The sequence below is a fragment of the Aotus nancymaae genome, unplaced genomic scaffold (assembly GCF_030222135.1).
Source record: "Aotus nancymaae isolate 86718 unplaced genomic scaffold, 86718_ANA_hifiasm-v0.15.2.pri h1tg000108l, whole genome shotgun sequence".
Lineage (NCBI taxonomy): Eukaryota > Metazoa > Chordata > Mammalia > Primates > Aotidae > Aotus > Aotus nancymaae.
In genome coordinates this window covers 31,990,463-32,016,321 of record NW_026988523.1, presented here as the reverse complement: position 1 = coordinate 32,016,321, position 25,859 = coordinate 31,990,463, and the positions used below count along the sequence as shown (strand labels likewise).

The window sequence follows — 25,859 nt, the reverse complement described above, 5'->3', positions numbered from 1 at the left end:
AAAATATTTAAAATGCTACACCTGACATCACATGGCATCAGCTGGACCAGCTCCACTGAGGCTAAAGTATCCACTTCCAAGACTGCTCACTCATATGGCTGTCACTTTGGTGCTTGCTCTTGATTCCCTTCTACTTGAACTTCCTCACAGCATCATGGATGGGTTCCAAAAGTGAGTATCCTAAGGGAAAACCAGGAAGACAGCATCTCACCTTTGAACATCAAGTCTAAGAAATCATGTAGCATTACTTCTGAAACAGTCACAAGCCTACCCAGGTTCAAGGGGAAGAAACATAGAACCTACTTCTTGATGGAAAGAGTGTGAAGGTCACTTCATAAGAGCATGTGGGAGGCAGATATTGTTTTGCCCATTTGGGGAAAATACAATCTACCAAGTTGCTCAACATTGATTCCATCCCAAACAATTCATCTTAGCTAATTAAGGCAATTTCATCTCTTTGGCCAACAGTTGGTTCAGGGCTAGGCAGGACTGAACAGTTTTGAGCAGTGAGACTCAAAAGAAGCTTCCTCAGGGTTTTTGGGAAAAAGAAGTAAGTTTCTCCCACTTGAACAAGAAAATACATGCTCCTTATATGCCATGTGCCACCTGCATCTGGTGGCCGTCCTATGATTACGAGGGAAACGTGGATCTCAGGATAAAAAGACTGAAGAGCTTCATCCCTGATAACATCACTAAGATGCTGAGTCAACCAGCCCTGGAGACTGCTCTGCCCTAAGACCTACTGTTATGGAGAAAATAAATAGTAATTTTATGAACACTCAACCCTTCTATCTCTTTCATCCAAAATCTCCTTAGCTTATCCAATGTATTCCTAACATTCCTAACATTGCTAAACTAACCTGCCATTGCCAGGCCTTCCAAGAGTGGGAGGTGAGGTATAGGAGCCAGGGAAAGGTGAAACCAGAGGAAGTCTTCTAGCACAAAAATGATAAACCATCTAAAAGACCATAAGAACCTTTAAATTCTTCATCTGTCACATAAAAGTCCTCATGCCTGGTACCAATCCGTCACGTCCTTGTCCTACACCCAAAGTATGAGTAAGAAGGTCTTTGAATGCCCTCTAGAAGGTAGGTGGTGCCACTCACAAAAGACAGGATGAAGGTGCTAGAGCTTGTCCTTAAGGAGCTGACAGCCTAACAGAAAAAAAGGCTATAATTCAAAATTGCCTGTATTACTCAACACAAGAAAAGTGCAGATACAGTGCTATATATCAATGAAGAGACAAATTTTTTTAGTTGGAAGAGATCAGTAAAAGCCTCACAGAGAAGGTGCTTTTTGAGTTGAGTCTTCGTATAGCTGGAATTTAGATATGAGAAGATGGGAAGAACATTCTAGATGGAAGGAAGGATCACAAGAATGAAAACCAATATATGGGAAACTGTGAGATTCCTAAAGGCTGGAAGATATTCAAAATGTGAACCAGCACTGGCCAATTAAGCAGTGACTAGTCTACAGGGCTGAAGCAAGTCCTAGAGACCCTCTGTCAAGACATGCATTAACCCTTATGTTACTTGGTTATGGGAATTGGGTGGACCAGGAGAGAGACTGGGATAGCTGGGGCTTCAGGCAGATGGCACTTAGGGGTTCAAGAGGCTATTTAGCAAGAGATAGAGAAGAATTTCCATATTTTAACAACCAGTGTGGCTGGAGACCAGTGAGAACCAGTTCTTACTAATGAGAACCGGCTAGAAAATCAACCCTACCTACAGGCAACAGTGAAAAGTTCCACTTCACTAGAGTTCACAGTGAGTGAAAGGAAATGATGAAAAAAATAGCTGGAATTAGGCCACAAAGGAGTTTGAATTCCAAGATAACGAATTTGGATTTAAAAATTAAGTAATACAGATCCACTGATAATATTTTGATGATACGTTCAGATCACAACGGATTGAACATGTATCTGACATGGTGTGGCTTCCCTGGAATAGAAATTTAGCATATATGTGACAACTTGCTGTGGGTCATTGTGAAAGAGAAAATTTCTCAGGTCTCCCTAACTACAATGAAGACCTAAAAAAACTATGAGGGAATACTTTAATGGCTTCCAACCATAAGCATGAAAGATGTCTAGAAGAAAATAAAGAGAAATGTAAATGTGTGCAGACAATGGCAGAAAGCAAATGGTTAACTCCCACCAGCAAGACTCCCTGCTCCAAGAAGCCATCCCACAGAACACCTGAGAGAGCCGAGGGCCAGGGATTAGGGCAGAGGCAGCAGAAAGTGAGAGGCACTCAAAGGGATAACAATCATGACCCTCCATATTTGCAAAGTGCCATTTACAAGGCACACTTTCATTTAATCCACACGGCAATACTGTGAGGAGTAATTAACATTTGTATAACACTACACCATTGAAAGAGCACTTTTTATCCATTATCTCCTTAATTCGCCCCCTCTTACACCTGAGAAAACTGAAGCCATTAGAAAACAGCTTATCTAGCAGGGGAGAGAACTCAAACTCAGGCCTTTAGATTCCTTGTCCAGCATTTCCATTTACCCTAGTGTGGCCTCAGGGACTCTGGGGTTATTTGTTAATCTTACAAATGTGGCGTCAGTGCTCCAGGCAGCAGCTGTAGATTGTGAAAGAAACCTAAGTATCTCCCCTTACAGTTCTTCAAGGGGTAAACCTTCTCTCCCAGGACTTAAAAAGAAAGAGGCTCACCCTAGAGATCAGGTGCACACCTCTGGGTGCAGAGGGCTCAAGCAGTTTCTAGAAAGATCCCATCCCAACCCTGTTTTGTTCATCAAATTAGATTTGGGAATCCAGAAAACCAAGAATCATGACTTTTTGAAATCTTCATATCCTTGGACCAGGATCTGGTACTTAGCAAATACTTGTTGAGTAACAATGAATATATAAATGAATATACATGTAATACCCTTGGAAATATCTTGAGATTCCCCCTCTGCCCAGAAAAAGAAAAACAATACAAACAATTCGTGACGCAACAAGTTATCTAATGTTAAGTCATGAGTTTTTATTTTGTTTTTTGAGACAGGGTTTCCGTCTGTTGCCAGGGTGCAGTGGCATGATCACAGCCCATTGCAGCTTCAACCTCCAGTGCTCAAGCGATCCTCCCACCTCAGCCTCCCGAAGAGTTGGAACTGCAGGCGCACTCCACCACATCTGGCTAATTTTTTAATTTTCATAGAGATGAGGTCTCACCATGTTGCCCAGGCTGGTCTTGAACTACTGGGTTCAAGCAATCTGCCCACTTCGGCCCCCGAAAGTACTGGGATTACCGGCGTGAGCCACTGCATCCAGCTTCTTAACCTCCTTAATGCCCTCTCCACTTAAACTGGAATCATTTGTCATATAAAAGTCCTCATGCTAAGATTTTGGCATCATTTATAAGGGCTCTGCCTACAACATGTTAAACTCACTGAAAAATTAGACTATACCAATAATTTCTTATTTCCCAGCTCTCTCCATCCCTCTTTTCCACTTACCTTGTTCCTTGATTTTGTGGAGCCTTCCTGCCCACCCACCTTCTGTGTTCTTGCTCCTTCCTTCTTCGTCCTGTGTGCAGTGCCACTCAAGTGAATTCCTTTCTCACCCACAATCTCAACTCCTTCACCCCTTTGTCCTTGGTTACAGCCATGCAGACACCCCAACCCTAAATTCATTCCACAGCCCGTTCTCTTGGATTGATGACTAAACTCCAAAGCACACCTGGAAGAAGCCATACAGCCACACAATCACACAACCATGTGGACTGGAGTCACCACAAAATGATAGCTTCCTTTCAGCCATTCTGGATCAGATCCTCTTTCCATTTCCTCTGAGACCACACGAACTCCTCAAGTCCCCTACCCAATGCCTATGCCCTCCATGCCCCCTACCCAAAGCCTACACTTACAGATGCCTTACTTCCTGCCTCATGGCATCGAAAACAGCATGAGAAGGGATGCCCCTCTGCAGCTCGCTCAAACCTACAAGTTATCTACAGCCTCCCTCCTGTTCTTCTCCTTCTCCACCTTTGTGGAGTAACTCCCTTTGGGGTCTTGCTTTATTGTTCTTATTCTTTCAATCTGGAATTTTTGACGTCTCATTCTGATAACTCCTTCTCCACAGCTTGTAAACCTATATACTTTTGAATCTACCCTTGACCCTAGATCCCCTCTAGCTGCCACTCTTTTTCTTCATATTCAATTTGATCAAATGACTGATCCACACCCACATCTCTACTCTTCATCTCCCTTTCCTCAGTCCACTGCCATCTTTCTTCCTACCACCACATTAAAACTGCTCCAGCAAAGGTCTCCAAGGATATGACTGCCAATCCCGTGGACACATCTCAGCCTTCATCATACTCTGCCTCGCTGAAGTCTTTCACTTTGTTGACCACTCCCTCTATCTTGGAAGTGTCTCTTCAAGGGCTTTGATGACACCAGAGAAGCCTCCTCCTGCTTCCCTGATCATCTCTTCTTTCTTCTATGCTGGATCATCTTCCTCCACTTGCTCTGTAAATATTGTTTATTCACCCAGGTTGAGCTGGTCGAGCAGCGTCTGAACAGAGACTTCATCTGTCTCATTAACTACCACAGCCTCCATGCTTAGATAGCTCTACACACATGAAGACTCTTCTTACGTGTTGTCTGCTGAATGAATGAGTGGATGTTGGAAATACTAGAGTGAACAGGGCACCATCTCCGCCCTCAAGCAGCTTACAGTCCAGTGAGGAGGACGATTAAATAGACATAAAATAACAGTAGAGTATCATAGGAATTATGATACAAGCAGCTATGGGAGAAGATGAGATAGATACTGGACATGCTTAATTCCTCCAGCACCAAATTGTCCTGCTTACCTCAGACTTAATTTGATCAATATCGAAACATCATCTTCCTTTAAGCCCCCCAAAATGTTATTCAGTTTATGTTCTCTACCTTGGGGAAGGTACCACCACCACGGGGCCATCAAGCTAGAGTCCTAGGATTCACCCTAATGCCTCCTTTTCTCTGATGCTCCACAACTGAACAGTGGCCAAGTTAGGTTGGTTTTGCCTTTTCAGTATTTGGCAATTCCCTCTTCCCATCTCCATGGCCATCTCTCCTTGGTTATTGCAATAATATTGTAATATTTTTTGCTTCTAGTCTTTCTTCTTTCTAGAACATGTTTTCTACACTTCCAAAAGTGAAGGGGATCACATCACTGTTCTGCTTAAAAATCTTCAGTGTTCCTTGATCTATAACCCTCAGGTTACAATCCAGACTTCCAAGTATATATCCTAATGAGCTGACCCTTGTCTCTCCCATCGATATCCCACATCTTCTGCCTCACATTTACCATCACCCCATACCCTAAAGTCTGGTTCTACTGAACCACCTGCAAGTAATGAGAACACACACAATGTTTCATCCCATCTTACTTCTGCACAAGCCACTCTGTAAAACTTCCTCTTACTGCTGTAAGTCCTAAGCGTTTTACATGAATTAACTCTTACTCCTCACAACAACTACTATTCTCTCCATTCTACAGATGAGGAAACTGAGACACAGAGCCAGCAAATAACTTGCTAGATTTCATATAGCTAATATGTTGTGACACTGGGATTTGAACCCCAGTCTTTTGGCAGAGTCTGTGGCTGTAAATACTGTGCTATCCTGCCCGAGTTCACCTTGTTTCACTACCATGCTCATCCACCTGGTGAATTCTTATTTACCCTTCAATACCCACCTCAAGCAGCACTTTCCCTGCTCTCCCGGAGTTCACCTCTCATTTTTTTTTTCCCAGCATTGTCACTGTGTCTTGGTGACACACCTACTATTGCATTTGTCACACTCTACTGTGTCCATTTCAGAATCAACCCAACCCTACACAGAGATCAGATTGCACATTTACCTTGAGCCATGGGAGTTCCTACATTTATTACCTGATAGCCCTTTTGCTCATCTGTGTATCATTTTTGTCTCTTGCCGTCAGTTTACCAGCTCTCACTCATCCTCAGCTCCTTGCTGGCTCTAGCCCTTCAGTTTGACTCATTGTTTGCCTACTTTGCCAAATCTACCCTGCTTGCTACCTTTCCTGAACTCTTCCTTTTTTGACTGATAACCTAGAAATGAACCCCTTTCAGCGTGAACCTGGGGAGCGGCTGCCAGGCAGCCCTAACTGGGTGGGGCTGATCCCCCAACCTAGCTCTGGACAAGTCATACTTATTTAGTTTAGCTTTTTTATTTGGTTTCATTCAAGCTACTTCATGGGGATAGAGTTATTGAAAGAATAAATGTCTTAGAGAAAATAAGAAAAACTAACACCTAGGTCTAGGAAGAACAAAAGCACTAATGGAGTCAGACTGCAGGCTCTGGCTCTTCACTCCCAGTGCTTCGCCGTTTTCACAACTCAGCAAACACCCAAGTAGCCCTTTCTTTAATTTACAGTTAGCAATTGGCTTATATTCTCCTCTGTATATGTCTTCCAAATTTCATAGCTTCCACTTACTCTCGATGTCTTCTCTATAATTTTTATTTGCTATGACTTCATGGTTCTGTCTATGCAAATGTTCAGCTTCAGCTCTTCTAAATGCCTAATTCTCTATGTGCTTCTAATTTCAGCTTCCCAAGAACAGAAAGCTTTTTGGCCCTAGTTCGTCTTTCCACGTCACATCATGAAACATCCACTACTGGCCATCCTATAGATTGGCAGTGCTTGCGTCCAGAGCTAACCTCAACCCAATCCACTCTAACAGGGTCACAGTGTGTCAAAACACGCAAAACTTGGCCACCTGGGCTGCCCCTTGAACTGAGCAGAGGCTCTAAGTGAGGCATTTTCTCTTAAAAAGAACTGTAGTGGCTGGGTGCGGTGGCTCACGCCTGTAATCCCAGCACTTTGGGAGGCCAAGGCAGGCAGATCACGAGGTCAGGAGTTTGAGACCAGCCTGGCCAACATGATGAAATACCATCTTTACTAAAAATACACAAAAAATTAGCCAGGCATAGTGGCGAAATCCCAGCTACTCAGGAGGCTGAGGCAGGAGAGTCACTTGAACCCAGGAGATGGAGATTGGAATGAGCTGAGATCGCACCACTGCACCACTCTAGCCTAGGCAACAGAGTGAGACTCTGTCTCAAAAAAAAAAAAAAAAAAAAAAAATATGGTGTGAAAGGCCCCATGATTGAGCTACAGAGTAATTCAGACAAATTATTCTGTAATATTTTGGGATCATAAATTTTTCTGAGAATCAGATGAAAGATATGGATTCTTCCCCAGAAAAACTTCTCTGATGCAGAAAATTTACATATAACTTTAAGGTATTAAGGAACCCCAGCAGCCGTCCATGTAACACCCAAACCTCTGGTGGTGACCAGAGGTTTGAAGTCTATTACCTAGCACTTGATAAGAATTGCGAGTAAGAAAGGCATTTATACTCAGTGGCTCCAATGCTCTCAAGCTGGGAAAATGGAAGAGTGATAGTACCCTTAGCAGAGAAGAAGAGAGAAACAGGTTTGGGAAAATTAGTTATTCTTGAATTACTGATTCTGAAATGCAGGCAGGACTCTCAAGTGGATTCATAAACAAGCAACTGAAAATGTGGGTCTGTAGTAGCTGTGAACTGAGATGGAGATTTGTCTCACGTGCTCAGGGCACCTGTGAGAGCAGGTGCAGGGAAGCAGTTCACACAATGCCCACAGCCCGTTATCTTTCATTCGCATCTACTCTGCAGATTTTGGAGACCTTTCGAAGCCCTTACTTCATCTGACAGTCCTAACAATCTTATGAAACAGGAAAGGCCTATCTCAAGACCTATTACAAATAAGGAAATGGAAGCTCAAAGGGGTGGGTGACAAGTCTTGTCAAAAGTATTGCAATGAAGAGCTGGGCGCGGTGGCTCATGCCTGTAATCCCAGTACTTTGGGAGGCTGAGGCAGTGGATTACCTGAAGTCAGGAATTTGAGATCAGCCTGACCATGACAAATATGGTGAAACCCTGTCTCTACTAAAAATACACACACACACAAAAATTAGCCGGGTGTGGTGGTGTGCACCAGTAGTCCCAGCTACTCAGAAGGCTGAGACAGGAGAATTGCTTGAACCCGGGAGGTGGAGGTTGCAGTGAGCCAAGATTGTGCCACTGCACTCCAGCCTGGGTGAAAGAGTGAGACTTCCTCTAAAAAATATATAAATAAATAAAAATAAAAAGTATTGCAATGAAGTAACAGACACAGGACTGGAACCCAGGGCTTCTGATTCTTAATACAACTACCAATTTCATTGCAAACTGCACACAGATAAATGCCTTATTAGCACGAATCAATTTTTAAGTGTAGTAGTTTGGTTTCCGGTTTTTGTCTTTTTGGCCGTCCTCAGTTTATAGAAAAGTTTGAGAGAGAGGAGTGGCAATGATCCCTTGACAATAATCCCCAATAATCCCGTGGCAATTGATTTGGCAATACTCACCACTATTTACTGTTAAATATCTTCCGCGTGGAGCAATAGACAGCCCCGGCTCCTAGGAACTTGTCTACAATTCTGATACATACTCTGTCCTAACACTCTTGGTTTTATTTTTTGTTCTTGTTTGTTTTTTGAGACGTTGTTTCGCTCTTGTTGCCAGGCAGCTGGAGAGCAACGGTGCAATCTCGGCTCACTGCAACCTCTGCCTCCCGGGTTCTAGTGATACTCCTGCCTCAGCCTCCCAAGTAGTTGGTATTACAGGCATGTGCCACCACGCCCGGCTAATTTTGTATTCTTAGTAGAGACAAGGGTTTCACCATGTTGGTCAGGCTGGTCTTGAACTCCTGGCCTCAAGTGATCCACCCGCCTCGGCCTACCAAAGTGCTGAGATTACAGGCGTGAGCCACCGTGCCTGGCCCACTCTTGTTTTTAAAAGGGACCTTTCTGCCTATCTAACCTAAAGGCCCAGAATGAGCTCATACATGGGAAAGACCCACAGACATGAACAGACTTCCCGAAGACTACTGGGCAAAACTTGTAATTCTGAAAAGTCAAAAATCTTCAATATTTACAGGACTTTGGGGAGGGGAGGGCGCCAGGCGAAGAGGAGGAAGAGGAGGGAAAGGAGGGAGAGGGAGACTGGTTAAACCTCTGGAGAGGAAGGTGGGTTTCTGTGAGTCTTGAGGCGCAGCTCTGCGGTTACTGCAGGCCTCAGTCCCAGGCCCAGCCCGGGAGGCGAGGCGGGGCGAGGAGGCGAGGCGGGGCAGGGCGGCGCTGAGGCCGTCTGAGTAAGGCTGGGCCAGGCTGGGCCCGGAAGGGCGTGGGTCGGGGAGAGGCTCCAGACCCGCACGCTGCGCCCCAGAGCTCTCAGCGCCACTCCCAGCCACAGCCTCCCGCGCGCCTCGCTCAGCTCCAACATGGTAAGCCTCACTTTTCTTCTTCTTCTTCTATGAAAAGAAAAAGAAAAAAACCCCACATACTTTCCGGCAGACTTTATCTTTGACTTACGTGTGGACGTGGCAGGAAACAGCAGGAAAAATCAGCCTCGAGGGAGGGAACTGGGGAAGAAGGGATGGAAGGAACAAGCCCTAAAATCATCCCTGTGGTGACCGCCTAGGGTGGCAGCGGAGGTTCTCTGGCTTTCCCCAGTCACGGCGAGGCCTGGGGCCGGGAAGCGCTGGCCGCTCTCCGAGCGGGGGCGGGGGCGGAGGAGGGGGAAGGGGGCGCGTCCTGGGTCGGAGCCTGCAGCCCCCTCGCCCATGGTCTCCCGGGAGCCCGAGGACGCCTGGGAGCAAGTTGAAGGCCGGGGGCTGGAAAGCTGCGAGGGGTCATTAGTTATTTCTATAGTCCAGAAAAAGGACATTTCTGAACTTGGTCGTCTAGCAACGGGGAAAAATCAAAGTTTCAATAAGCAGCCGGCAGACGGCCAAGACCCAACGGGACTGAAACTTTAGCGCGTCGCCGCCTGCAGCGCCGCGGCCAGGAATGTGGGAGGAACCCGGTCCCAGCTGAGCCCCCTCCTCCTTCCTCTTTTACCCCACCATCTTTGTAGGCACCCACGGCATAATTTACTTTTCTCTTCTCATCTCCTTTCATCTCCCCGTTGAACTCATGTTTTCCACAAATCCACCTCCAAAATCTGCCTGTCTTTATACCTCTCCTTACTGAGGAGAGTCGGCAAACTTTGGCCCACAGGCCAAATCGGGTTTTCTGTTCTGCCCACAAACTACAAGTTTACCTTTGTAACTGGTTGAAAGAAATCAGAAGAAGAAAAATACTTTCTGACATGTGAAAACTGTGGAAATCAAACTTCAGCGTCCATAGATGAAGTATTGGAGCACAGCCACGCCCGTTCCCTTCCTTCCATACTGTCTGGGGTTCCAGTCCTGCTACAGCAGGGACGGAAAGCTCAGAGGGTGTCGGTTAAGAATGAGAAAACAGTTGAAGTTTTTTAAATTGCTACTTCTTTTTCATTGCATTTTTTTTCTTTCCTCAAATGTTGAGTGCTTAGCATGCATTTTAAAAATTGTTTCACAGTATCCATTTATCATAATGGTCTCTCCTTGTTATCGCCATCTCCACCAAATAAGACTCCAAGGGTGCTGTGAGGTGTGCAGAGTGCCGGCTCTCCTCTCCTTCAGCTACTGCGCCACCCTGGGCAGAGCCTTCTGGTCTCTGGGCGTCCTCAGGACCCAACTCCAAAGTGCCCTGGAGCTCTAAAATGATGTCATTCCATTTCAGTAATTGCATAATTGTGTTTCTTTCTTTTGCTTTGGAGAATTATACCTCGGAGGGGAATGCAAAGAGGTTTTAGTTTTCTCCTTGTGGCTGATAGCAACAGCAACAGTTTTCAAAAGAAAATAATCTCTAAATACCATCTAGACTGATGTTAAGGAGAGAAAAACGTGAAGCAGAAAGGCACTTTGAAACTGGAAAAGCAAAACTGTCTGCATTCTGCAAGGAAAAGGGGCAGGGGGAGAATCTGTAGTTCCAGAGAAAGTTGACAAAGCCCAAACTCCTCACCCTGGTGTGGCCTCCCACCCAGCCTCCTTCCTGTCATCTAATACCTTAGTAAGACGGGGAGATTTCAGTCCTGATAGGAAGGGCATGTTGTAACAAACAAATACATCTGTTTCTAGGCTGTGGTATTTTGTTCCTCCCCTAAAGGCCCCTGAACTACCAACACTTTCCTTTTTCCTTAAGGAGAAGTTCAATTTAGGGCAAAACAATCATCCTCCAACAATGTAATTCTTGCGAAAAAGTCCACCTCTGTTAGGATTCCCGGGTTCTAATGTTCTATGATGCAATGGGAAGAAGAATCTTAGCTAGGATCTCTGTAGCATAAGGGCTGCACAGGAAGGAGTGACCAACCTGCAGCTGTGCAGCTAAAGGCTCAGATCAGTTCCTAGAACGTGTTAATTACGGAATGTGAAAGCCTTTAGCTCTGGGCTCCAGGAAGTCCATCCTAAGAACAAATGGAAGGTTAAATGCTAAGTTGCCAAAGTCACCATCCAAACATAAATCATTGTTAATGCTGAGAGGCGAAGCCTCAGAGGAAGGGTGTGGCCAGGCCGGTCTCCCGGAAAGTCTGTAATTGTGGCTTCTATCCACCAGAGGGAGCCCAACAGCTCCTCACTTTGGGATTCCAAGTCCCTGCTGGAATGACTGGATGACTGGGCCCTATAGAAATTCCTTGAAGGATTCTCCTGTGAGGAAAGAAGAGCCCAGTACAGGATTTCAATATCTTACATTGTACATGCTGTGTAAGCAGCAACCTGAGAGCCTCAAAATGAACCTCCTGCTTTGGAGTGACCTCCAGAGAAGCTCCACCTTCTCTGTCACTGTTTTCCACCAGGAAGTGGAAGCCACCAAGGCTAAGGACTGCAGAAAGGAACTGGGAGGCCCAGATTTTAGGGCTGGCTCTGCCATATCCATTCCCTTCTCCTGTCCGTTTTCTCACGTTTAAGATTAATGGTTCCTAACTCTGAAATATGAAAGCCATTTTCGAGCATCTAAAAAGTTCTGTCTCCCACTGCATATACAATGATAGCTATAGTTTTAGTTTTCTCTAAGGAAATGTGTGAGTCCCAGGAATTCAGTATTGCTTTAAAAAGAGCTGACATTTCATTAATCACAAAAGCCTCCATACAATCTTGGAAAATAGCAAATTATTAACCTATAGACAGTGTTTGGTGTGCATATGGATTTGTCGATACAGAGCTACACATGTATTTATCCACACATTCCAAAAATATGAGTAAGCCTTGCCACCCTCATTCTCATCTAGGCAGTCTACTGTTTCTAAACATGCCTGCAATGCTCCACATTACCCTCATATATTTCACCTGGAATAAACATGTGGAGGAGGTAGGATGGAAAGTCACAGAGTGTGACTTTTTGTGGTTGTCTTGAACCCTTCAGTCCCCCGAAAAAAATGACTCAGTCTTTTAGGAAACTGCTTTGACTGGAAATAAGATTCCCTGCAATTTTATTCGGTATCCAGCCCTTGACATCTTCCCTTGTTTTTTTTTCTCCAAAGGCAAAAATCTCCAGCCCTACAGAGACTGAGCGGTGCATCGAGTCCCTGATTGCTGTTTTCCAGAAGTATGCTGGAAAAGATGGTTATAACTACTCTCTCTCCAAGACGGAGTTCCTGAGCTTCATGAATACAGAACTGGCTGCCTTCACAAAGGTACTGGTCCCTATCTCCCCTATTTCCCCAAACTACCCACAGCATGAAACAAGACCCTGGAAGAATGACCAGGAATGAAGGACCAGCAATTGACGTCCTGCACTCACTCCATTTTAACTTACTCCAAGCCAGGAGTTTTTCCTATTTAGGAAGACATCTATGAAATGATATATGACATAATGGAATCGTTTTCAAATTTTATTCTTCCACCCCAAAGGTTCTAGGACATCCCTGTCCAATAGAACTTTCTGCAATGGTAGAAATACATTCTAGAGCTACTCTATCCGATATGGTAGCCACCAGCCACATGTGCCTACTGAGCACTTGAAACGTGGCTAGTGTGACTAACAGACTGACTTTGTAAATTAGTTAATTTAAATCTATTGTAACCAGTGGCTCTAAGTGTGTGTCTGCATTGGCAGCTTGGGCAAATGGAGGAAGAGATTGATTAGGCAGGGCCTGCGGCCTCTTTCCACCTGAACCCGTTGCACTTTTATATAGTTGATCTATTGGAGTTGCATGCAACACTTGAAAGAAGTGTTCCACTGGCTTCACAAAACTGAATAGCCCCTGGTGTCATAGAAAAAGCCCTGGACTAGGAGTGAGAAAACCTTGGTTCAAGCCCCAGGTCTGCCCCTTAGGTAGATCACTTCACCTCTTTGAGTCTGTTTCTGCATCTAGAAAATGAGAATATTAATAATCCCTATCCTGTATCTTATAAGCCTGTAAGAATAAAATGTGGCAGCATATTTGAAAGGACCTTAGAAGATGCAATATAAAGGTATTATTATTATCTCTGCAGAACCAGAAGGACCCTGGTGTCCTTGACCGCATGATGAAGAAACTGGACACCAACAGTGATGGCCAGCTAGATTTCTCAGAATTTCTTAATCTGATTGGTGGCCTAGCTATGGCTTGCCATGACTCCTTCCTCAAGGCTGTCCCTTCCCAGAAGCGGACCTGAGGACCCCTTAGGCCTGGCCTTCAAATCCACCCCAATTCCTTCCAGCCTTTCTGTCATCATCTCCACAGCCCACACATTACCCCTTGAGCCCAGCACACCAGCCACCTCATGTAGGCCCCACCTGCAGATAGTAATAAAACAATGTCACTTTTTTAAAACATGAACTGGAGAGTTGCTGAATTTGTGCAAAGGAGGGTGGAAAGTGGGAGGAATGTAAATGAGATTGATAGAAGCTGCACAGTAAATAAGAACAATGCATCTTGGTATACACATAATCATAACTAATGTTACAACCAGAATCATCTCATTACGGACTGATAGAGAGATGTCACTTACTGTCATTAGTCACTCACTGCTACCCCTGTTGGCACTGTCAGAGGTCCTGAGAATACAACCAGCAAGACAGACAAGATCCTGCCTTCACTGAGTATAAATTCTAGCTAGGGGAGAACAGTCACTAAATAAACAAAGGACTATCAGAGTATGATAAATCCTAGGAAAGACAGATTACAATTATGTTACGGATTCATGGGGACTATGGGAGGGCACTATTCTGCAGACATGACATTTGTGCTGAGATCTGAAGAACTAGAAAGAGCAAACGTGAAAAGAAGGAGAAGGATTTCAAGAGAAGCAACAGGAAGGGCAAAGGTCCTCCAAAGCCGAGAAGGATCTAGGATGTTTGTGGAAGAGAAAGGAAGCTGGTGTTGCCAAGGTCTTTCTGTTTGGCTTGGCTTAAGCTAGTGTTAACATTAGGGTTTTGTTTTGTTTTGTTTTTGAGACAGAGTTTTGTTCTTGTTGCCCAGGCTGGAGTGCAATGGTGCGATCTCAGCTCACCGCAACCTCCGCCTCCTGGGTTCAAACGATTCTCCTGCCTCAGCCTCCCGAGTACCCGGGATTACAGGCATGTACTACTATGCCCGGCTAATTTTGTAATTTTAGTAGAGATGGGGTTTCTCCATGTTGGTCAGGTTGGTCTCGAACTCTCGACCTCAGGTGATCCACCCGCCTCGGCCTCCCAAAGTGCTGGGGTTATAGGTGTGAGCCACTGTGCCTGGCCTAACATTAGTTTTCATTTTCTAAGCCCTCTGATAAAGCAGAAGGGAAAGAGAGCCCAGAAAGAAGGTAAGAAGATTGACCCAGGGTTAAAGATGACAGGTTAGAGCAGAGAGAGAGAAAAAGAAGGGCAGGTTTCCGCAATGTGCAATTATTACTAAGAAGCACCTGGAAAAAGTGATGTGTTTCCAGAAAGCCTCTAATTCCTTATCCATTTATGTGAGTTTTAACTTATTAGCAAAAATCTCTCTAGATCATGGTTTATTCCTTCATAAATTCGGTGAGATGGATTAGGCCACATCTGAGGTCATTTTGGGCTCTGACGTTCCAAAATGAAGGCCAGTGCTTAGGGTGAGCCACTGCCTCAGCCATTTCCAGTTGTCTCAGCTACACCTGCGGCAGCCGCAGTTATCTTCAGCACATTTGTCTCATCGAGTCTTTGAAAAGAATTCAGTTTAACTTTCATAAAGATAAAAACTATCTTTTCGCACCCATATTTTATTGGCTTGTGGAATATATAAATAAATTGTACCTTACAAGAAAAACAGAAACAGGTTTGGGACAAATTACAAATCCACTCTTAGCGAACACGTAATCCCATTGTTGGGTTGGCAAACGGTGTGTGGACTGTTAGAGTTATCCACAGGCCTTGGACATTCATGGTTCTGTGGCCACCAGTCAACATTTTTTTTTAAGAGAGAATGGGGAGATGGTAAAGTGGGTCAGTTAGGAATCTGACGTAAGGCAAAGAAGCAGGAGGGGAGGGAAAGAGTATATGAGAGACAAGAAATGATGACCGCCTGAATGTAGTGGTGAGAAAGAGAAGCCTAGGAGGACAACTGGATGGATGATGATGCAATTCCCTGAAATCAACAATGAAGCAAGGGGGTTAAGCTTTAGGAGCAAAAGGTAGAGTGGAGTCCAGTTTAAAACATGTTGTATTTGGCCAGGCATGGTGGCTCATGTCTGTAATCTAAGCACTTTGGGAGGCCGAGGATGGAGGCTCACTTGAGGTCAGGAGTTCGAGACCACCCTGTGCAATATGGTGAAACCCCATCTCTACTAAAAATACAAAAATTAGCCAGGTGTGGTGGCGCATGCCTGTAATCCCAGCTACTCGGGAGGCTGAGGCAAGAGAATTGCTTGAACCCGAGAATCAGAGATTGCAGTGAGTCGAGATTGCGCCATTGCACTCCAGCCTGGGTGTCACAATGAGACTTTGCCTCTAAACAAATAAACAAATAAAACATGTTGTCTTTGACGTGTGTTCCTTGTGTGTGCCTGCTCCTTGTTTTTGCAGCATGCATTCTTGAATCAAGCCCTGCTCTGCACTCCCCATCTCTTGGTGTTCTGAGTTTGGGTAGAGTTCTTCCCCAGTTCTGAGAGTCAAGGTCACACCTGTACCGAAGCCAATGAGTGCCCTGCATTCCTTTGGACACAGCCATTGGCCTAGAGTGGTCATTGTGATCTAAGCTGGTCAAAATAAAGGGACTTTCAATACCTTTGCTGAGAATTCTGGGATAAAGGTAATTGTTTATTCCTCCTCGGTGGATTCTAATCTGGGAGTTTGTAGCCTTAGACATGCCGATAGCCATCTCAAGACCACAGGGAAAGGATCTGAGGGTGGAGCCAACATTGGAGAAACAGAGCCAAGAAATTGTAAAAAGATACCAGCTCCTTAGTGCTATGCTAAGACCCTTGACCCACAGAAACTGTGAGACAGTGAAATTGTGTTGAGTAATTATGTTTGGTAATTTGTTACACAATAATAGCTAACATACAGTTGTAATTCTTACGCTGTGCTAAAGCTAAATCTGTCCTTTGACTGTGCAGCTACATGAGTCAGTATATCCCTGCTTTTGCTTAAAACAATTTAAATTGAATTTTCTATCACTTGCAACAATAAGAATCACAGCTATGGGATAGCCAGGTAGAGATGTTAGGTTAAACAGATAAGCTGGGAATTTGAGAAAGAGAGAGTCGAGCTGAAGATAAAGAATTATATGTCATCTGCACATAGACCAAAGCCATGAGTTTGGAGGTTACCCAGGGAAAATGAGCAGAGAAGAATTTCCCAAAATATGGTCTGTCAACCACCTGCATCAAAATCGTTTGAAGGGAGGGTTTTTTAAAGGGCAGATTAGGAAGTAAAGGCAGTACAAGGTAGTCTACTCCTTTGAAGGATTGTGAAGTGATGAGAAAGAAGAAGGTAGAACGTAGGGGTGGGAAGGTATCTTTGTAACTTTCTTCCAGTTCCTATGATGTCAGTGTTCCCATTCTCAGAGCTACACTTACTCTTAAATTCTTGCAATACATCTTGTGGTGAGTGAATGCTAAGACAGCCCCCGGTAATCCCCTACTCTCACATTCACATTCTTATGCAATCTCCTCCCCTGAATATGAGCGGGACCTATGACTTGATTGTAACCATTAGAATACAGCAAAAGTGATGGTATGTCACTTCCACGATTTGGTTACGTAGGACTGTCTTCCATCTTGACAGCAGGGTCTCTATTCCCTTCTCAGCTTGTACATTTTAATGAAGCAAGCCTGGAGAGGCTGACAAGGCAAGGAACTGAGGGTGCCTCTGAGCAACAGCCAGTTAGAAGTTAGTGTCCCCAGACTAACAGCCCTCAAGGAACTGAATCCTGCCAACAACCACGTGAGTTTGGGAGCGATTTTTTCCCAGTTGAGCCTCAGATGAGACCCCAGCCCTGGACAACATCTTGACTGCAGCTTTCTAGGAGACCCTGAAGCAGGGAGCCCACTTAAGCCATGCTCAGACCCTTGACCCACAGAAACTGTGAGACAGCGAAATTGCTGAGCGATTAAGTTTGTGGTAATTTTTTACACAATAATAGATAGCTAACACACAGTTGTAATTCTTAAAATATATTCCCACTGATTCCCTAACAATTCCTGTAATGAATGTTATATTCCTTTACAAACATTTTTAATCTTCTTAAGTTTATACTCTTCTTTAAAGCATTATCTGTTCTCTGCAACCAAAAAAAGTAAAACAAGACTCCTCAACACTTCTACACCCTCGAGTTGCTGCCTTAGACATTTCCCTTTGGTCAAAATTATTACGTTTTTATATGTGTCTACACCAAAAGTTTCTATTTCCTTTCTTCCACTGAGTCCTGAACCCCTTGAGTTCTAACACTCACCCTCAGCACTCTACTGAAACTTCTCCTCTACCAGTCACTGGCTCAGCAGCCTTTGTTCATCCTTCCTGACCACTGCATCATGCAATGGATATTTGAGTCTCTATGATGTTCCAGACACTGTGCCAGGGCAAAGCCAAGAGTATGAGCAGGAAGCTGCTGCAGTATCCAGATCAGAGGTGGGGGTGTCCTGGACAGCGGGTGGCTGGGGGTGGATTCAAGGGATATTTGGGTGGAGGATCAGATGGGCTTGGAGATTTGGTTGCATGTGAGGGATGAGAGAAAATAGTCTGATGTCCAAGGGCAGGAGGAACAGAAGGAAGCATCCAGCACAGGAGAAAGATGAAAGCCAGAAGACTCAGGAAGCCAGCTTCTTTGGTCTGCTTTGTTCTAGCCATGCTGGCAGCCAATTAGATGATGCAGACCCAAATTGAGGATGGGTCTTCCTCTCCCAGTCCACTGACTCAAATGTGAATGTTCTCTGGCAACACCCTCACAGACATACCCAGAAACAATACTTTACCAGCTATCTAGGCACCCTGCAATCCAATCCAGTTGACATCTAATATTAACCATCACACTACCCCATCTCCCTAATGTGGACACATTCCCAGGCCCTCCTTTCTTTCTCTCTCTTCTCTCTCTCTCTCTCTCTCTCTCTCTCTCTCTCTGTCTCTCTCTCCCCTCTCTCTCTGTCTGCTTCTCAAGCTAGATCTTCTCTCCAGACTCAAGTTGTGAATGCAAATACCTACTGGGCATTGCCAACAGGACAAACACAATATGCCCTCACTGGGCTCATTATCTCCTCCCCAAACCAACCCTTCCTGCTGGTGTCTCTCTCCGCCACTCACTTTGCTTATAGGGAGTACTCCATAGGGGTTTGTTGATCTGAATCTTGAGTTAGAAGCTTGGTATTGATTAGATCTTACTTATCAAAACTTGAGGGCCCAAGCAAGTGAAGGCTTTCTGGTTAGTACTCTTTAGCCCAGTGTCTTAAAGCCATGGCCAGTGATTTCTTTCTTTCTTTTTTTTTTTTCTCTGAGATAGTCTTGCTCTGTTGCCCAGGCTGGAGTGCAGCAGCACAATCTCGGCTCACTGCAACCTTCACCTTCCAGGTTTAAGGGATTCTCCTGCCTCAGCCTCCCAAGTAGTTGGGATTACAGGCATGCGCCACCATGCTCAGCTAATTTTTGTATTCTTAGTAGAGACAGGGGTTTCACCATGTTGGCCAGGCTGGTCTGCCTGCTTTGGCCTCCCAAAGTGCTGGGATTACAGGCATGCGCCACCATGCCCGGCTAATTTTTGTATTCTTAGTAGAGACAGGGGTTTCACCATGTTGGTCAGGCTGATCCGCCTGCTTTGGCCTCCCAAAGTGCTGGGATTACAGGCATGAGCCACCATGCCTGGCCCGATTTCTTGGTAAAGTAGCAAACAGAAACAGTAGAGTACCTAATATTTTTCCATCTCTTTCCTAGCTCACTGTTTTTTGGGGATAGTGATAGATTTTTTTTTTAATACAGGGTACACCTGCTAAAGGAATAATATGGAGATTTACTGACAACTGATATATTTTCCCTCTTCTGCTGCTAATGAATTAAGGAACACATCCAACAGGCAGCTACAATTGTACTAAAATCCACTGTGAGTGTAATTTATGCAAGAAAGATAATATAGCAAAATTTTGGCAAATATATATGTTTTAAGTTAAATAAAATACCCTTTTTATAAATATCAATTTTCATTTTGATATTGAAATGACTTTGCCCCTCCCCAGGGCTCATTTTGTGTCTTGAGAGGTGGTGGGCTGAGCTTTCCAGTTTCCATCAGTGACAGAGCAGCTCTTACTAGATATGTGATTTGCAAATATTTTCTACAATTCTGTGGGTTGCCTTTCCACTCTATTCATAGTGTTCTTTGATACACAAAAGTTTTTAGTTTTGATGAAGTCCAAATTATATTCTTTTTCTTGTACTGCCTGTGTCTTTGTTGTCATATCTAAGAAATCATTGCCAAATCCAATGTACATTTTTAAATAAAGAAAAACAAAAAGAAAAAAATCAAGCAAATATCTATCTCTTTTGATGGAGATTTGGGCCATGGTGGTAGGACTTCTGCCAAGATTTAGTCTGGAGAAGATACAGAAAACCCCTTTCCTACCACAAATAATGCTGGATAACATAAAATCTTCCCCTTCCCCTCAAAAAGTCAAAATATTTGATCAATTAAAAGGCAGAAAGATAATTATTCAAGTTCCAGAAGCACAAAGGGAACTGATAGCTGATACAGTGTCCCAGAGTGGAGGCCGCATGGCCCAGGCCATGGTGGAGAACTAGAAGTGAGCTCTTAGTGAAAGGGGAGAGCTGCCTGTCACTGATGGAGATCAGAAAGCTCAGCCCACCACCTCTCAAGACACAGAACAAGCCCTGGGGAGGGGCAAAGTCATCTGAGAGAAATCAGAGCACTGCACCTGTGTTCCCAGAAGGCATGGGGTTCAAACACACACTATTAAAGAAATAAACCAAAAACTGCTCCAGAGTTGTAAGCGTAATAAAAAGCACCTAGACAAACGCAAAGCCACCTCGTGGAGACACCTCCAGACATCTGCAGGGTGTCCACAGGAGATAAATTCTCTTAAAATAAGCTCACAGACACAAGAGGGATGACAAGTACAGGCAACAGACTAGAGACTTCGAACTGGGTAACAAGAGGGAGAGCAATCTGGAAGAACATTAGCATGACTGTGTTTAAAATGGTCAAATAAATAAAGCAATAAATCAAATGCATAAAACAAGAACAAGAGTACATTAAAGAAAGAACCAAGTAGAGATTCTGTAACTGAAATATACAGCCGTGCAAATGGACCCTGAAGCTGGGCATTCTACCACCAATTTGTGGCCCAGCTCCAGTGACACTGGAGAGGATCTCTCCCTGTCGCACTGCACCTCAGGAAGACCTCAGTGACTCACTGCACCTACCCACCTTACAACGACCCTATTGTACCATCCAGGAACCTGGTGAGAGATTTGTTGAGAATTCAGGCAGAGAGACTGAGAGGACCACACCTGTATAGCAACCGCAATAATTCATGCTTTGTTTCATGGCCCTCCCTTATCTCTTAGATCTTCCCCTTCCCCCAACCCGTCACCAGCAAGAAAGAAGACTGGGAAGGAGAGGCAAGTCTGTACTGGCTGCAAACTGGGTTTGGAGTGATTTGAGCTGCCTGTAAGGCTATACAGTGAGGGCAGAGAGAAGCCGCAGCAGTCCTGGTTCCCGGCCCCACCTGTCTCCACCGAAACGTTTCTGTTACCAGATTCATATTTTACCCTCACAACGAGTTAGTGTCAACATTATCATTAAACATGATCTGCAGAGTCACCAGGGGTTCTGGTAGGAATGCAAACAAAGACAACGACTCAGGAACATTGCAAGTCCAGTCCAGACTCACTTCTGACTAGGGACTAAACCCAAATGTGAAAGTTGGGAAAAGTGTAAATACCAAGTAGGGAGCAAAGCTTGCTTCATAAATGCTAGCTCACCCTTTTCCTCATTTCCTCACTACTAAGCATCCTCAGCTCCCTGCAGTAAGGCTCCTTTCTCCTCCCCACTGCTGATATTGCTTTCTTCAGAATCAAACAAGTCCTTACTTATCGTATTGCCAAATCCAGCCGGCTGTTAGCTTTCATCATCCTTGATGCTCAGCACTCGTGGATGTGGTCGACACCATCTTCTTGATGCCTTCAGAGGTGGGCCTCCACGGGGCAATGAACTGAGGTTTGCTCACAATGGGGCCCCTAGCCCAGAGCAGGGCCTGGCACCTAACAGCCACCTTGTGCATGCTCAGTGAAAGAAGGCGTCTACCACAAGGTCCTGAGGAACCAAGAATTCCACTGTGGCCCATCAGTTTTAAGTCCTACACGATTCTAGAATGGGAGCTGTGAAAGGCCTTCAAAAGTGGCCACTCTTTGAAACCCTTATACTGGCAGCTGAGCCATGTTTCCCCATCCCGGACACACCTAGATGGCACCACCTAAATCCAGACACATCTCTTCACCGAGGACAGTGCAGGGGCCTTAGCCTGGGAAATGTGGGAGTGGGGGAAACCATGAAAGCTGAAGAGGTGAAAGCAGGTGAAAGCAAATAGCAAGGTGGAAAGAGAGAGAGAAATGGGGACAGAGACTGGGGGGTGAGAGGGGAAGAGAAAGGAGAGGGACGCAGATCCAGCCACTGAGGAAAAGTCCTGAAGAGAACTGTCCTCTACTGAAGTCAAATAACTTCCACCTGACCATGCACTGCAGTTCGTGGGTGGCACGTGCTGGTCATGCTGTGATATTTAGGGCCTATGGCATCTCCCCTTCTCATCTGAATCCCAATAGAGGGAGGACTCTCTGACCCCATCTGGCTGGCAGTGCCTCATGATTTTTACCTGTTGGATCTGGCAGCTCTTCATGTCAGCCCACACCGTATGAGGCTGCTCTTGGTGCACAGAATGGGGAAGATTCTACATCAGTGCCTCGGAGAGTCCACTGGAAGCCTGGACAGCAGGAATCGGTGGTGCCCCAGCATGGAGGCCCAGAGCACACGGCACTGAAGCTCCAGACACCCTCAGGAAGATGGTAAGGGACAATCTGCTGGTGAGAGTCTGGGTCACCAGGAACCTTCGCCTGGATCTAAACATGATTTGCCTTCATATTGGCTATGAGATAAAAGAGAGAAATCAAGGTTAACATTGAGATTCGGGGCTTGGGCAATTTGAAGGATGGAAGTGCCACTTACTGAGACTGGGAAGATGGAGAAAGGAGCAGATTGAAAGGGGCCGGGAACTAGAGTGGGTTGGTTTGTGTCATATGCAATCAACTGTCCTGACCAGCCTGGGCAACATAGTAAGACCCTGTCTCTGAAAATAAAAAAATTATTAGCGGAGCATGGTGGCACACCCTTGTAGTCTCAGCTACTCTGGAGGCTGAGGCAGGAGGATTCCTTGAGCCTTGAGTTAGAGGTTACAGTGAGCTATGACGGCACCACCACACTCCAACCTAGGGTGTGGGAAAAAAGAGTCCTGACTAATTACTTGAGTAGCCAGAGAAAGTGCTTACTTTTCAAAAAGTACTATTTGAGGCAGATCTTAGTGAACAGAAATTCCATTCTTTCTGTTAGGAAATTAAGAGACTGTAGGTGTAGTTAGTTAATGCTGATTGAACTATCTTTGGAATCTCATCTACTGGTGAGATTTTGGGGCTTTTGTTACTGCAGCATAAACTAGCAAAGCTCAACAAGATAGCAGGTAGAATATACATATATAAATAGACCAGACAGAGCAGGAGATGAGATTCCAAAGATAGGTCAACAAGCATTAACTAACCACACCCACACTCTCTTAATTTCCTAACAGAAAGAATGGAATTCCTGTTCAGTAAGATCTACCTCAAATAGTACTTTGTGAAAAGTAAGCATTTTCTCTGGCTACTCAAGTAATTAGTCAGGACTCTTTTTTCCCACCCCCCAGGTTGGAGTGTGGTGGTGCCATCATGGCTCACTGTAACCTCTAACTCAAGGCTCAAGGAATCCTCCTGCCTCAGCCTCCAGAGTAGCTGAGACTACAAGTGTGCACCACCATGCTCGGCTAATTTTTTATTTTCAGAGACAGGGTCTTATCACGTTGCCCAGGCTGGCCAGGACGGTTGACTGCATATGACAGAAACCAACCAACTCTAGTTCTACACATAAAAGGGTTTATTTTCATTGACATTTTCTTTCATGGCAGGTTGACTGTGGCTCTGCGCTATACAAGCTATTTTATTTGTTAGATGGTAAAAGCTGTGATATTCGGAGAATTGTTGAATGTGGTATCAGTATGTTCATTCATTCATTTAACAAATATTTAATCAAAATCTGTTTCATACCAGGCAAGGTCAAGTATTTAGAATACAGTAACGAATAAGAGACAAGTTCTCTAATTTCCAAGAGCTTATATTGAAAAGGACATTAAACACATACAAAATAATCATAACAATAATGAATACTATATTAATAAATAATAGATTTTCGTAAATATTTTAAATTAGAAAAATGTAAAAATTATTAAAACTAAAATGGCCAGACGTGATGGCTCATGTCTGTAATCGCAACATTTTGGGGTGCCAAGATGGGAGGATTATTTGAGCCCAGGGTTTTGAAACCAGTCTGGGCACCATAAGAAGACCCTGTATACAAAAAATAAAAAATTAGTCTGGTATGGTTGTGCACGCCTGTAGTTCCAGCTACTAAGAAGGCTGAGGTGGGAGGCTGCTTGAGCCTGAGAGGTCAAAGCTGCAGTGAGCCATGATCATACCACTGCACCACTGCACTCCAGCCTGGGTGACAGAGCAAGACCCTGTCTCAAGAAAAACAAACAAACAAACAAATTAACAGATGTAGTCCTGAAACTATTATGTAGAATACTATTGTCTACATCACATCACATCAGCCCTTTACTTTAAGTGGCTTAACACTTAGGTATGATCCATAAAGTTTTCCTGGTAATTAAGTATACCCAAGAACAATTAAGTATAAAAGAGTTACTGCCTTGACAGGAAGATAGTAAAAATTTTAAAAAGACAAATAAATACGAGTCAAAACTGCAGCTCTGTGAGGCCCAAATAACATCTAATTCAAGTCACAATGAACATCTAGCCATCATTCTGAACACCATATAATTCACTTAATACATTTTGCTTGAACACCCAACAGATCTGACTTACCAACACCTGTATGTAGCCAAGAAATTGACAATCATTTATAAATTGCCACCTATGACTCCATCTGCTCTACCCACTTTTTAAAAAAATTTATGTATTTATTATTTACTATATGTTGTAGAGACAGGATCTCACTATGTTGCCCAGGTTGGTCCAGAAACAGACCCACATTAATTTCATAAATCAAATGACCATAGAGTCATCCAATTTATAAAAAGAAGTACACACAGTACAGAAGGACAAGGATGGTCTTTTCAATACATGGTGCTGGATCGAGCAGTCACATCCATATAGTAAAAAGTGAATCATGGCTGGGTGGGGTGGCTCACACCTGTAATCCCAGCATTCTGGGAGGCTGAAGCAGGTAGACTACTTGAGCCGAAGAGTTTGAGACCAACCTGGGAAAATGCTGAATCCCCATCTCTACAAAAAATACAAAAGTTAGCCAGGAATGGTGGCATACACCTATAGTCGCAGTTATTCAAAAGGCTGAGGTGGGAGGATTGCTTGAGCCAGGAGGTGAAGGTTGCAGTCAGCTGGGATTATGCCGCTGCACTCCAGCCTGGGCAATAGAGTGAGACCTTGTCTGGAAAAAAAAAAAAAAAATGCATGAACTAAAATAAAATTGCTATAACGTTAACACAGAAAAATATGTTCATTTTCTTAGGTTAGGCATTGATTTCTTAAAGAGGACACAAAAAGCAGTAACCACAAAGGGAAAGATTGATAAAGTATAATTTCCTTAAAATTAAGAAACATGCCGGGTGTGGTGGCTCATGCCCATAATCCCAATGCTTTGGGAGGCCGAGGCAGGTGTGTAACTTGATCCCAGCAATTCCAGACCAGCCTGTGCAACGTGGCAAAACCCCATCTCTACTAAAAATATGAAAAAGAGCTGAGCATAATGGTGCTCCCCTGAAGGTCCCACCTACTTGGGGGCTGAGGCAGGAGGATCACCTGAGCCTTGGGAGGTCGAGGTTGCACTGAGCTGTGATTGTGCCACTGCATTCCAGCCTGGACAACAAAGTGAGATCCCGTCTCAAAAAGAAAAAAAAAATTAGAGAATCTCCATTCACATAAAAACATCATTAAAAGAATGAAAAGGCAAGCTACAGTTTGGAAAAAAAGAAATGCAATGCATATATATCCTAGAAAGGACACACATCCAGAATAAAGTGTTACAAATCAACAGAAAAGCATATTAATGAAAAAAGGATAAAAAGATTTAACAGGCACTTCACAAAAGAAGACACAAATGGCAATAAAAAATACTCAATCTCAATACCAGGAAAATGTAAAATGAAACCACACTGATATATTACTGTACCTC

The 25,859-nt window shown here is 44.3% G+C and overlaps 1 protein-coding gene and 1 long non-coding RNA gene across 2 annotated transcripts; one reads left to right on the top strand and one right to left on the bottom strand.

Moving 5' to 3' along the window:
* Positions 1-9,241: 9,241 nt before the first annotated feature.
* Positions 9,242-13,736, top strand: S100A11 (S100 calcium binding protein A11). The gene is made up of 3 exons (XM_012462765.2): positions 9,242-9,336; positions 12,456-12,608; positions 13,411-13,736. Exons 1-3 carry the CDS (start codon positions 9,334-9,336, stop codon positions 13,570-13,572), a joined length of 318 nt encoding a protein of 105 aa, XP_012318188.1. The 5' UTR covers positions 9,242-9,333; the 3' UTR covers positions 13,573-13,736.
* On the bottom strand, positions 9,644-25,335 carry LOC105724294 (uncharacterized). The gene is made up of 3 exons (XR_001109002.3): positions 24,993-25,335; positions 22,219-22,488; positions 9,644-10,702 (listed from the first exon to the last, which is right to left on the bottom strand). It is a non-coding gene; the product is annotated as an uncharacterized LOC105724294 (long non-coding RNA).
* Between the last annotated feature and the right edge of the window lie 524 nt (positions 25,336-25,859).